The sequence below is a fragment of the Lepisosteus platostomus genome, chromosome 11 (assembly GCF_059453375.1).
Source record: "Lepisosteus platostomus isolate fLepPlt1 chromosome 11, fLepPlt1.hap1, whole genome shotgun sequence".
Taxonomy (NCBI): domain Eukaryota; kingdom Metazoa; phylum Chordata; class Actinopteri; order Semionotiformes; family Lepisosteidae; genus Lepisosteus; species Lepisosteus platostomus.
In genome coordinates, this window is record NC_142621.1 from 43,238,751 (window position 1) to 43,253,561 (window position 14,811).

General features: G+C 40.8%; 1 protein-coding gene across 5 annotated transcripts in view; it reads right to left on the minus strand.

Moving 5' to 3' along the window:
• Positions 1-14,811, minus strand: part of bahcc1b (BAH domain and coiled-coil containing 1b) — a 116,232-nt gene that overhangs the window by 93,927 nt on the left and 7,494 nt on the right. For 3 of the 5 annotated variants that reach the window (XM_088599852.1, XM_088599853.1, XM_088599849.1), the window contains exons 1-2: positions 9,281-9,497; positions 5,216-5,547 (exon numbers count right to left, since the gene is read on the minus strand). In XM_088599852.1, coding sequence (XP_088455978.1) covers positions 5,216-5,387 — 172 coding nt within the window. In that variant the 5' untranslated portion in view covers positions 5,388-5,547; positions 9,281-9,497. Of the gene's footprint in view, positions 1-5,215; positions 5,548-5,640; positions 5,885-9,280; positions 9,498-14,811 lie in introns of those variants that run through there. The other 2 variants (XM_088599850.1, XM_088599851.1) reach the window with 2 other exon arrangements.

The window sequence follows — 14,811 nt, forward strand, 5'->3', positions numbered from 1 at the left end:
TTCGGCCTGAGGCTACCGAGAACCAAGCTTCTCTGCAAGATACTGCTGGAGAGAGTGAAATCAACGGGCTGCTCGGATCTGAGGCAGCTGAGAACACTGTGCTGTGGTGCCAATGTTTTCCAAACAGTCAGAGGGACTGGCATTGTGGTGGGAGGCTTACTCAGACGTGGTCTCAAGAAGGGCTGCTATATAAGACTGGAAAAGACAAAGCAAGAGCTGGGTCCGCACAACAAAAATGTCTACACAAAGGTATGGGTGTTTAGTAACATCACAAGAGCCAAAATAACAAACAGAAGTTTTCAACAGATAGGACACTTTCAAAAAGAATGCCAAAAGAATGAACGTAGTCCAATTAGGGTCTTTCACGGAAATATTTCTGTTCAAAGAACACATGACAGTGTCAGGGCGTCTAACATTTTCATGAACCACAGCAGGAATGTGTCAGAATATATTTGATTTTTTTTAACATTGATATGTTTTTTTCTAACATTCACGCGCCCCGTGGATTAGACAGGAGACACTAAGACTGGTGTTCAGCCACTCACACTCACTGTTTTACATACAATTCACTGTCTCACACAACAAAGGCCACACACAATTATAGCAGGAACCTATACTCTGAAGCTGGACGCAGCAAATACACTCACACGTTGCAAAAATTTACAAAATAAATGTATGCCACAAGTATTTGATTTTGCATGTGAAAACATAAATCGAGTTTTGCTTCGATTTACTACAGTGTGATAAACTGTACTGCAGGGAAACCCTGAAATGTGTCAGCTCTAAAAGCTTTCCATTTTACAGTGAAATCTACTAAAAAGGAAAGTCTGAACATTTGTGCAACAAGCTTGCTGGCATTTTCATTCCAGGATAAAGAGGCTACTGACAATGGATGGGTGGGATACCAATCTGTGACACTAGATTTTAAACATTATTCATGGTTAGGAGAATTTAGAGTCTCTTTTTTCGTCTCTTTGTACTGCAGTAATTCTGTGCCATTTGCACTGCAGATTAAGAATAACAGAGGGGTGGCATACTTGTTTATCCACATTTACAAACTATTCAAATATCTGTGCGAAAGAGGGGAAACTGCACCTCCTATATCACCCTTCATTATGCTCGTTACTAAGTATCTTTGATAGACCCACGCCTTCCAGTGTGGAAAGGAAGAAATACCCACTCTGCGTTTCAAATGCAATCACACTGACAATATCGGGATCGATCACAATAAGCAGCAGATGGGATTCTCAACTTGTGGCCTTTTAAAATGCGAGAAATGTTTGGTGTCCTTTTTTTTTACGGCTCTCTTGATGTTAATTGAACTGGGTTCTTTGACTCAAACAAACAAGAGATTATGTTAAGGAGACCAGGCGACCGCCCTGAATGTTTAGAATGTGGATTTAACCAGAGAGCCAGCGTGAGGCGCTGACCGTACAGCCACTGATGATCTATCAATGCATATTAAGCGGGCTTGTGAGCAGCTGAATTTGTGTAGAAGAAATACCATGAAAAAGACGTCTTTCTTAATAAAAAAAAACAGCAAAGCAGTGCGTTAGGTGCAGAGATTGTTCTCCCCTTTGACATGTAGTGGAGGCATCAAAGCCAGATCCTAAGAGACCTTTCCCAGCTTCCTCCGTTTCTCCCTGCAGACCTCGAAATTAAGGAATGCCGCGTCATACAAACCATCCCCACAAATCGAGTCATTGAACTTGGTGGCTTGTTCCCCCAAAGACACCCCACAGCTCCCAATACCCACACCTAAAAACCTTGGAATGAGCACCATAGGACACAAGGCAGATCACCAGTTTGCCTCCTGTGTGAAACACCAGACCAGCGCCAGTGGGGAAAACTTCTGGCCTTCCTACAGTTCCGTCAGCCTGCCATCAAACCGCAGTTACTGACTCGCAACCCCCTCATCTCTGTACGTATCCTCTTACAAGGTGCACATTGTGGAAAAGTAGCAACGTGTATGTAATAACCTGTCAAATGGGCAATGAAGGAACATAGGATCGAAGAGAGCAATAAGACCCACGATAAAAGAGCACGTTGCAATAAACAGTATAAAAAATGGATGAACCAATGGTACTCCACTTTACATCAGTTCTAAAGCGTCTTAGAATTATTAGCTTAACAGAGGCAACATCATTAGGCAGAACCCTACGTATCCACACAAAAGACATAAACCTACTGACAGGCTGGTCTCCACACCTCCTCAACGCCATTATTACACCATCGCGGAGCTCGGAAAACCTGCCACGGGAGGCGAGCAAAGATTATTCTAGAACCTTTAGAAAAATAATTACAAACTTATTTGACGCTTAAGTTTTGCTGTCAACAAAAAGGAACCATGCCATCGAAAATAAACTCCACCGCTCCGACTGAAACGCGCGGCCTTGAGAAAATATACAGTATAGCACATGAAAATACTCCAACGTATGTACGTGTGTGTGTGTGCGCGCACACGTATAATGTATATCCCTCACTCACAAATAAAGGTCTCTACAGAGCAGTTTAATAGGACAGGGGGCTACACTCTACAGCAGTACTCTTTGCAGGCTCACACTCGGGAAACATCAGCCCGGCTTCGTGTCATAAGGTTGGTGCACCTAGGGCACCTCGCTCAAGCCGGGCTAAGACAGCCGCCATGTCCTCAAACCGGTTTATCTCCCCGCTTGTTTTCACTGGCATAAAACCGACACAAGCGGTGTCCTGACGTCTCGGAAAGAAGCAGGTATAGATCACGGAGAAGAGCAAGAGGAAAATTCCTCTTGCAACACTGTAGTCGACTGCGTATTGCGGGCCGTTGTTTTTTTTTTGCACCGTGAGGAGATAAGGGCAATACATTTTAAACTGTCACAGAAAGATGAGATCGGCATTTGTAACCCTTTGCTAGCTCAAATGATTGTATAGGCCTAGTAAGCATAACTTAAAATCGTTATGAATCCTTTGGAAGGGCACATAATTAAAACTAGTAATTTAAGTGGGAAGCACGGTTAATTATTAGGAATGCAAAGTAAATGACAAAAGTGGGCACGTTCTTTAACGCAAGTCCACAACACAATGGTTAGTGAAACATCATAAAAGCTTTTTAAGAAATATTGGATTTTTCAGGCGAGAATTTGCTTTTGAATAGCAGTTAAATTCGCGTACACTTTTCTTGATAAAATGCCCAGAATTTGCCGTTACTAGTACAAGAATAGTTACAACCCATGCAAGTGTATTCGCTGAACACGCTTCTGAAGGCCAAATAATACTGTGACGAGCGCATACCGATTGAAATACTACAAGCACACGTACATTCCCTGGACATCTGAAAGAAGCTTTTAAGAAGCTGCAGTTATTCCTATCACACTGACGCCGACTGCTTCCTAATACTGTATTACACAAATTCTCACACAACCCCAAGTGGCAGAGTTCAGGTGCTTCTCCGCTAATAAATTTTCTTTAATGTCAGATTTCGCGCTTTTAAAGAAAAAAAATAGCCTAATTCGACTCAGGCTGCATTAAAAACATGAAGGTCGACGGCAGGTTAGTGTCATGTTCAATTGATTCGCCGTTAAACATGTATGAAAGTGCTACCGGATTAATAAAATATGTAACATTCTGATTACACTGTCAAAGTACTGTGGGTATTTTTTTATCACGGTTTCTTGAAATTTGATTCCAACGTTACTTTTCTGGTCTACGACGCTCTGTTTACTGTAAAATATGTAAGTAATGTGTTCTTAAACTCGCCTCTAAAGGTTATTTTGCCATCACAAAAGAGGCAATTAAGAACAAAGCAAACAGCTCTGTGACATATAATTTTACTTTCTCCACTTATAAATATCACTGTTGACTTACAACAAAAGCTTACAATACCTTTACAGAAGAAAAACAAAACGTTTCCAGAAGGAATGGATACTCAACCTGTTATATGATTAGGGTTTGAGTTTTTAAAACAAACTACAGTGCAAGACCATAAACCCAGCTTTGCTGTGTGATTTATTTTTCTTTTAATTCAATGTTACCAACTTAACAGTCTCCATTAACTGAGATCGTGTTTTAAAACAAACAGCGAGGTCTGTCATTTTTAATTTCGTAAAACTGCAAAACCACGTTACTGGAGCTCCAGGTTCCTCGAGATCCACATATCGCACAATAAATCTACTTATATAAGCGCAGGTGTAAAAATGTATGTGATACCTTTAGTGAAATATACCATACACTATATTATGCAAAACATACACACGAAGTGTTATCGCTCTGTAGCTTTCAGTGTACTTAAACTAGATACCAAAGCCACTTGTTAAACCTAACGCACGCACTGCCAACCCATTCTCACCCTGACACATCACTGCTCAATATAGAAACAGGATTTTCTGGTATTACAGAAGCCTCTATTAGCACAAACCCATCGCACATACCACTGACCCTAATCCCGAACACCCCTGCGCGGACTGCGACAGGCAGACACTCACACCCGCCACGAGCCCCCGGACACCGCGGCCAGCGGCTCGCGGAGCGCGCGCTGCGTCCTGATCGTTCCGAAACAACGCCGAAAACTCACGAAAGGATTCAAGGCGCAGGAAAATCTAATGACTCCCCCCCCTCAGAAAAAAAAACTATTGAGGAGGGGGGAATTACGTTTGTAAAAACTAGAATTAGCGCCGGTCGTAGATCTGTAATAAGGTGCTGCTTTAGCTAAGTAGCTAACTTGCACAAAATTATTTTACAGCCTTCTGCTTAAAGGTTCAATTAACATCGGTAATTACTGTATCCGACAGACATGAGCTTTAAGGATGCTTTATTTACCCGCGGTCTGTTCGTTATTTTAAAATGTTGGACTTTTCCCTTTGTCTCATTCTTTTTTTAAGTCTATCTCGCTCCAAACATCCAAGTCGCCTTTTTTTACGACAAGCTTAAAAGAAACAGAGCAGTAAGCAGTTTCAATAAAATTTAATAATATTGTCTAAAATTAGCACATAAAAATCTAAAGAGTCTGCAGCAATTGCTAATTTCCAAAATGGCCCTACTGTCCAACTAATTTCCTCCTCCAATAAATTACTGTTGGGCTCCGGATCCCTGGGGTTACGGTTAACTAAATACCATACCGAAGGAAACGCAGCCCGAACGGAGCATTAACTTTAAACACAAAAAAAAATCACAACAAAGAGAAGGAAGAACCATTTCCAAAAAGATCCCCTATCAGAAGTCAAATATGTAGTTAACCGACCTGAGTGCGGAGCCATGGGGATGGGGGACGGGTAGTATTTTCCAGGCTGGAAGTGGCCGGGGTGTTGTACGTTGCTGTGGCCGGCTGAAGCTATCCGAGACGCGGCGCGGTGAACCAGCGCGCTCCGCTCAGACAGGAGGTGGGGCGGAGGAGCGAAATCACGGCCTTCCATTGCGTGGAAACGGATAAATCCCCCCAAATCCAACAGGGACACCAAGAAAATGAAACGCGGCCCAGATATTATAATCCCTTTTCAGTGCTTCGGGCGAGTCTTCCTTTCAGTCGATCGCTGGCTTTCCCAGCCGAAAAAGTCGTCGGCGAACATTTTTTTTCTGCAATTGAAAAGCAAAATAGGAGAGTCAGTAAAAACAAAGCAGCAGAACACTGGTTCAAGCACAAATGACAGGGTAGTTTGCTATAATTACCGTGTTAGTGAAATGTGATGCTTTTCTAATACTTTTTATTATGCAAACCCCCCTCGCTGTTTTTATTTTTGTTGTTGTTTTTTTTTTAACTTGGGAAAACAAATATTGTTGACTATGTGTTACAAGTCCGGTAACACGACCGGGAGGGGGGGAAAAAGTTCATTTCTTTTCTTCCCAGAGGTTATGTGCGCCGCGTCTGTGGGAGAGTGAGCGCCGCGAGGGAAAGGAGTCGACATCAGCAACTCTGAAAGGAGAGTGGAACAAAAAACAATCTCACGAATGTTTTACGATTCTCCTGTCATAAAAAAAGCACTTTGAAATCTAGCTCTGCGAAAAGTCTTGGGGCTGTGCAAAAGGGCATGGGTCTGGCGAAATTCGGCAGTATCGATCAGGCCAGAAAGTCAGCGTAGATGAAAAAAAACAGCGCACGATCTTCTACTTTATTGTGAGACTAAGCGTCTCATACAGCCAGGAAAATAAAGACCTCAAGGTATCATAGTGTTGTCCTATGAATACCGTGTGTTTGTACTGTTAGCTGCTGTTCATTAACGATACGGGAATGTTTTTTGTCTCCAACGCACAAATGAAAAAGTCCGGTTATCAGAACGCACACGTAGTACATTCACGTTTTAGCAAGACTGCGATTTGTCAGGGCACGGGTTGGTGCTATGAAGGCTATGGTTTCCCAACTCTCCATCCCGTACTTTGGCCCTTTCTTGTATTAATGAATTCATTCACGGCCGTGTACTGTTGTAATCTGGTAGATCAGTATACGCCAGTAAAGTGCGATATTAAAAACCTTACAAACTTTTAAGAAGAAATATGTGTGCTACAGTAGAGCACAGATACGGCTGGCGAGCACATCAAAATGATCTCTGATCCTTTTTGCGAGACACGTATCACCAAAAGTATGTCCTTGTAAAACTGAACGTGTCTGTATTTGTATCTACATAATGCGTTCAAAATTAATTAAGTACGGCAAATTTGTGTGCAAATACGTATACACGTCAGCTATTAACGTTGTGTAAATTATCGATTTTATTTACACTATAGATTTTATTGCATGGATTTATTGTGTGCATACTTCATAGAATAACTTACGGTGTTTACTTCAGTAAGAAAAGTTGCAGAGTTCTTCAAAGTCTTCATATTGGTGATGCACAACCCCCTTCAAAAAACACGAAACTATATACTGACATTCTTAAGAACAAGAAGCTCTATTTAGAATAACATCCACGTGCCCATAAATCAGGAAATTGCTCGGTTTAGGTTAGGAAAACGTGCTCTTTTCTAGCAGTTGTTACTGTGTACTAATCTTAATTCAAGAATTAACCATCTAGCGCTCACGACTTAGATAGCGGTGAACCTCCGTTCTTATCACTTCATCTTAGATAAGGAAACAAAGAAAAAAAATTGTAATGTACACAGACGTAACTGGATTTTCATTCTTTATCACACTGTACACATTACACCAGAAGACGCATCCTGTTCTTCAAAATCACTTCATAATTCATGGTTCTTATGAAATCTTAGTGAAATTTACAATTAAAACAATTTAAATGGTATTTTTTATGCTTCAAACTCGATATAGGCCAAAGTGCTATAGCATTGGCAGAGAAAGAGTTAAATTGATTTTGTGTGTGGGTACACATGTATATACTACTTTTACATTTTCCTAAAACAAGAATACTGTCTAATTTTCTGTAATTTGTCATTAAATAGTCGGATCTCCATATCATAACAACTTAACCACTGTGGCACAGTACAAGCCTTCCTGAGACTATTTTAAAGCTACCTACAATTTGACGCATGTCTCTCAGAAGCGGGCTATCTGCTCGTACATTTGTATATTCTGGGTCATGTAGTTCAGTAGTGGACCAGAAAATATTCTACTTCTTACTCAAACGTCTGGGTTTTTTTTTTAAACGACAGAATGCTACAAAAAATATTGTTAAAAACCGAAAGAAATTATTTACATTGCCGTACAGAACGCCCGAGGGACTACGGCATATATATAATTTTAGTTTCATGTAAAAGCCTAAATGGGATTTGTCCAAAAGAAAAACGCATATGAATTATAGTCTTGAATTTTCTCGCTGTGTATTGTAGTCATGTATCTTGAGTATTAATTATCTTTCATCCCTATTTTTTTATTTCAAGGGCATTTTAAAGTAATACTAACGTATATTCCACAATAACGAGGAAAAAACGTGTTTATGCACATTTTGAGAGACTACGGGGATGCAGAAGTCAGATTTGGCAAATGGCAGTTCGCGCTGCCTGACATCGCCTCCACATTGAAGACGCGCCGTCTGCCACAGGCTCCTCTCAACAAGACGATGTTTCGGGGGGAAAAAGGTCGGTTTTTAAAACAAGCACCCATGACCGGAGAGGCAGGAGAGACCTTTGATCGAAACCTGAAATATTTCAATAGCGAAATATCTTCAGCCGTGTCCAGTTCAGAAAATATTTTGTGATCCATGAGTAATGCATTCCTATCTTGTTAGACAAAGCAATCTCTGAAATGAATTGTCTTTTCTGAACAAAAAATGACCCTTCTGTATAACAAAGTGTTAAAGCCGACCAAGAACACAAAACGAAAGCTCCTTAGGTGTAAGTATTCGTCCTGTGGTGAAACGAGGGCAATAATCTAAGCTTATTTTCGAGATCAGATCCCGCTGTACAAGGCGGGCTGCTCGCGCCTTCAGTGGCCGGGTATGGCGACACTTTCGTCGGACTAGAAACTGTAAACATATCGCAGTCGACAGGAACCGCCTGAAAATCCACGGAACTACTGATTTAATCCAAGAAATTGCCCCCCAAAACTCAATTTTGAGTAATTCTGAATATTGAACACCAGGCCCTAATTAAAATTAAGAATTTTAATATAAAATATTGATGTTGCTTATCATTAATAACTCAGCTTCGTTCTTGATTTCAAGTTCTGTGAAAAAAGCACTATGCAAAGGTTCAAAACGTGATATAATAATTCGCTTTTCTGTTGGATATAATTATTAATCGGACAGCAATAAACCTACAAAAATTCACTATGGCTTTATTCAATTGTAGCAATAACATAAAATAACATAAATAACGCGAGGTGAGATCGAACGTAAATATTATTTTTAATTGAATGCGATTCTATACATGTACTCTCAGTTGAAATAACATTCGAATCGTATGATTAGATATTTCAAATACATTGTTATTGCTCGACACATTAATACAGAAAAATAATATTTTCACCTCGAAGTAAATTGCTAGGACCACAACGGATTCGGGCGATTCAATAAATATATTCCAATGTGTTGTGTTTAAAACCTATTCAACGTTTTATTTAGCAACAATAGTTCTAGCACGACACCAGAAATGAACAATTAAAAAATAATAACATCGCCATCATCACATATTTTAAGCACAAAACATGTTTTGTATGTGTTTCTCCTTCATATATATGATAACAATGAATAAATGCCAGATTTAAAATCAAGTCTTTTAGCAAAAGCGTTAGATACCCTGTTAAATGTTTCCCCAAGAATGATTATCTATAATGAAAATTGCAGTACTGTAAAAACAGCCAGCAGAACAAAAGGTTTATTTATACACATATTCGGAAATATACAATAAACAAAGTACTTACTGGTAAGTTATTCCTTGCATAACAATAAGTGATTGCAATTTAGTAAAATAATATATTTGCTTTAAAAAAAAGAAGAAAAGGAATTAAGAAGCTGTATAAATCATGTGGAAATGGTTACATCCTAGTGTGCTGTTTGCTGTATGCAGTTGTAATATACTGTACAGATGCACCGGAGTTCGAGCTTCTAGTGAAACGCAGCTCGAGCCTCAGAACAGCCACTCTCTTTCCTTGTGCCCTGATCTGCTCGTGCCACTCAACTCAGGAGGGGGGTAAACACGCTCGCCCATTGGCCGGTTCCCCGCATCCTAATGAGCTCGTGCCGGTCGCCTAGGGGTAAACACGCACCCCGATTGGCTGTTGCGCTGGTCCAATGGCGGAGCTGCTGGAGTAACTAAACAAAACGGCGGGCGCCTGATTCAAGCTTTCCTACTGCGCAGCATGCCGTGCGCAACTTGCACGGCGAAGTGGGGTATTCGTGGGACGTTCATGAGTGGTAAAAAGGGCTTTGTACTGTGTTTTTTTTTATCTCGAGCGAGTCGGTGACACCAGAGGAGAGAAAAAAAGATTTTTCACTTTATTACTTTTTTTATTATTCATCAAAAATTTAGAGGCAGCTTTCGATTAATCCCGTGCCTGTCGTTTCGTGAGCAGATCGCCTCCTGATCAGATTTAAAGTCGCACAGCGTCGTCAGCATTGCGACGTTGCTTTGGCTAAAACAAAGTGCCTTGCATGATGTCATCTGCTTATGTAAAGGATGAACATAAATTATTGAGTTTTAATTTATTTTAGCCTGTACATGTTATTCGATGGAAGATTTCCAACATACGTGCTCAGTGTTTAAAAACTATATTTTCTTTTTACACAGTTAAGACATTTTGTTCCCTGACACGTTTTGTCTTGAAATGCAAGTTTTTCTTTAGTTTACAAGCTCGGCAGCTGGGAAGGGCTCCTTTCCCCCACTGCTGTTGTTTCAACCAGTTTTAAACGACGCGACATAAAAGTGGGCCGAACTTTTTAAATAAACGTAGGAATTCTAAAGAATGACTAGGGGAGATGTAACAGAAGCACATAAAGGATTTCAAAAATGAATCTGTAGGCCTTGTGTTCAACTCCTTATGTGTAGGCAATGTAGGTACACGCAGGGTTCGCTTACCAGTCCTGTCTTAAGAAACAAAACTTAAAACTGGAGCTGCCAGCAAAGGTGAAGGCAGAAATAGTTCAAAACACTATTGAGTTTGCCTCTTCAGTTGTGTTGAGCTTTCATTCCCACAGATAAGAGTTTAACAGACCTCAGTGCCGTTCAGTCTTAGTCATAACAATAATCTCTACGACTGTACTAACAAAGGATGAGTCTATTTTAAGTAGGCAGTTCAGAGAGACTGCTGACTGTACAGCAGAAGCTGACTGAGAGAGGGAGACCGCGGAGCTGTTTAAGGAGTTTCAGCTCCTCTAGCGGGTGAGTGTGGAAGGAACAGGGCAGATCCTTTACAGCAGGATTCCCTGCTCTTGGGGTAACTGAGTAACCCCCACCCTCGAAAAAAAAACAGGGGTCTATACCATGACCCCATAACCTACATCCATCGGTTAGCTGCTTGATAGCATGACAAGAATTCAAGAGTATTCTGGCAAACCAGTGAAGAGAACCAATTAATGTGAACTCCGAGACGTGCTACAGAAATGAGCAGCATTTACAGGGAATGATCAGTTTGTTATACTAAAAGGAACAAGTTAACAGAAAACAATACGCGCTTCTCCCAACTTCCCCTTCGCTTAACCAAAGTTCTGAAAATCCAGTGTTTCGGTTCCTCTGTCCCGATACGACTACCAACAGCTGCCAACACCATAAAACACAATGTGAATCATTTGAGTAATGTTTATAATCATGTTTTTTTATTTTTTTCCTGTTTTGACTTTCCAACAATACCGTTTTCAGTTCGCATATATTGTAACATATTGTATATATTGTAACAAGTAACAAAATGTGTAAGAACGTACAAATCAAACACGCACATGAGATTCACTACCATTTTCTAACCAGATGTATCCCGGATAAGCAGGAATCAATATTTGCATTTGATAGCTTTTAAGGGACGCATAATCGAATTAATATGCAAGCTCTAGGTTTCTTTAAATAGATGTATTTTGCGGAGGCACATAAATAGTTAAAGCTTTTAGATTCGCTCAATGTGCCGCCTCTGATTGGCTGGCGCGCTGCCAGATCACTGTCAATCACAGAGTGTAAACAAGGCTCTGATTGGCTGCTGGCCAGTCCGCACTGGGCTGCCTGAAAAAAGCAATTACTGGCCCTGCGGTTTCAAGGCGGCCCGGGGTTGGCTGATGAAAGGAGATAAGGAGGAGCTGTTTCAAGGCGTCCCTTAGGCGAAACCCGTTGGCCCCAGAGCCAAAAGAGAGCCAGCAATGACTAAATCAAAGAGAATACGGTAAAAAGGGGGGAAATTACACGTTGTATTAAAATATGGAGGCTAGCTTTACGGATTAACGGACGCAACAACATCGGCGGCAGCGGCAGTGGCGGCGTTTTAGGATGAAACTGGCTCGGTCAGCATGGAGTGTAAGATTGACCTGTGCGGAACAGGACGAACTGCAAAAGTTAGCTGTTGGAAAGTGCAACGTCTGCCTGAGCCCCAGCCAGACGGAGAAACCCCTGCACGGTGATCGTGGATGGCTTCCGTTTTTTTTTTTAAATCGCGGACGTTTGTATTTACCTGCGACTGAAATACGACTGATGGTTTTTTTTTTTAAATCGTTCGATCCAGAAAGTATAAGAAACGGTTGTGCATTTTTTTAAAAAAGTACCGGACAGCGTTACTACGGTGTTATTTTATTTCTTCCCCCCTCGTCTGCAAACCGGAAGAGTTGTTTTAAGCCTTAGAGTGTGTCTCAGTGTAACACTGTGCGTTGTAAAAGACTCATTTTCATGAATGGAGTTCGGCGAAGGTGAATCTCTTTAAACATTTGTCACGGATTGCGGAGAATAAGTGGATCAGTTGCATGGTGATTGTTTAGATTATGTACAAAACGTTATGTGCATTGCTTATTCGTGTTTTCCTTTTTTTTACCTTATTGTCACTGTATACCTGTGCCTTTTAGTTACAATGTAATTTTTGTGTATTATTTATATTTCGCCCGTATGCGACAATACTGACGGAAGGGTAATGCGTAGCCTTGTCATGCAAGTCATGTATACCATGGAGAGAACAATTTAAGTAACTGTAGTTTTTTGTGTGTGTTACAGCGAAGAACGTGATGTATTCGTGTTAAAAGATGTACCTGAAATTATTTGTTAGTTGTTTAAAGCGCTCCCATTTAAACCAGATTGAAGTGTCCTGTTTTTTAGTGCACAATTAAAACTACTAAAACTGTCGAGAATGTCGAAGACTATAAACGCAGTTCTTTATTTTTTTTTGTTTAAAATCATGGTGGTTTAAATTAACTGATGTCTGAACTATGGTACGGAACATTAAAACGTATGTCTTTTGTTTTGTCCACGCTAAATGTTTCCGTTTTAAGTTGTCAGCTCATTCTGATATATTGTAGTGTCGCGTTTCTTTTGATGTTTCATAATTCGTTCAGTTTTACTTGGCGAAAAGGAAGAGGTTGGGGAGTCTCGAGCCCGCTTTGATAATTATTAAAGAAATTTACATTCAGTCCGAAAGGTAACCGCGCGGCACTGGGTTGTTTTTGACTGCATTCGACTCCTATCGGAGTTTAGAAATGTGATGTACCCCGTATATTCAATGATTTCCAGAGTCAGTGTAGGTTAATAGATTACTTTTTTCTCTCGTCTACCTCAGACCAGAGCAAAGTATCCCCTTGTTCAGCGTGGCTCTGCAGTTGAAAATAAAATGAACTCTCTAACCTCCCAATACTTTCTTGAGTTTTTTTAAAATAAATTTCGAAACTGTTTCACTTTGAGACCGGTTGTAGTTCGCAGTTGACCGACCCACACGACTTATTTTATCTGTCTGAAAAGATGCCTTCATGTTTTAACGTTACATGAAACTACTCTGTACGCGATTTAGCCCTGTTGAGAAAGACACCCATGTCAGACGAACAGTTCTGACATATACATCTGGCCTTGGTCTAAATGATAATCCTTGAATTCAAAGTGTATATAATTTCCTTACCCACTTAAGGTGTGTATATATTAATAGTTGCCTTGCATTCATTTTGCTAGGGTCATGACCTCTGGCGCGCTATTACTGCCAGCGCCCACACACGCATTCGGACTGGTGCTCGGGGTTACCCCAAAAACAAGGTAGTAGATTTGATACGTAATGTGGTCCGTGTATTTTTAAAGATACGCTTCTGCTTGTCAGGCGAGGAAGCAGGGAGCAATGTTAAATTTATTTCATCGTGGGTAGTATAGTGTTACACTAATAAAAAAAATAATCAGGCACTATTCGTAATTAATGATAGTACATCAATAAAACGACTCTTTAAGCGTCAACGTACAACGTGCCTAAATACAGTATGTATAAGCCTTTCGCTATAAAAATCACGCTTCTATATAACGTTTTTGTCATGTTTCTATGTTGTTTTAATCATTGATTTAAAAAACAATATAGAAACTACAAAAACATCGGTAAGTAAGAAAAAAATGAGCAACGTTAACACTGCTATTTTATAATTTCTGCATAAGGACTTCGTGGATGCTTGTGAAATACGTATTTGTAGTTTAGACCGATTAAAAATGTCTGAGGTCGAAACTACAAACTACCCTGGTATCCACTCACAAGCGTCGTCTGATCTTACAGACGGGTGTAATCACATATTTCGCAAAAACACAGGATTTGAAATTTAGAATTCGCCGACAACAACAAAAAAAAAACCTTTCCGCGAACTGTCTCAGCTTTCTGCAAAGGCCAAATCCTCGTACACTTCATTTATTACAGTACCAGCGAACTGCTCAGCTCTTGCCTAGACTAATGCTAGCAGTACAATGAGAAATTCCAGCCCGTCTCTCGCAAATAATAAAAACTTATGTAACACGCAGCTTCCCTTGTATATTGAGTGACTACCGAAATCCTTCAATTGCTTAAATTATGTTTATGGGTTCCTCCGCTCATTGTGAAGGGGGGGTGAGTGGACCTACGTGTACAGAAAGCACAACAGACTCACACACGAGCGCCTTTCTCTCGCTCGGGCTCCTGGTCCGTGTGCCTGCAAACTGCCCTACGGAGGGACGCGGCGATAATTAATGCGGAGTGACTGATTGCTCTTCAAACAGGCCAGTCCTGCGAAGAGAATTGTCCCTGATCAATGAAGCGTCTCTGATTGACACTTTCCTTCCATCTCCCAATCCAAATGCAACTGCCGGAACAGGACATTTGTCACTAGCTCCGGCAAGAGCACTGCAAAACCCGGCTTTACTTTTTCACCCGAGCCTGGATGTTAGTCCTACACCTGAAACCGACTATGGTATTGGTGTCCCGTTTGCCTCAACGCTTAGACTCCGGGTTCAGACAGCTGAACGGTTGTCGCTTCGGCCCACCTCCGACGTCGAACA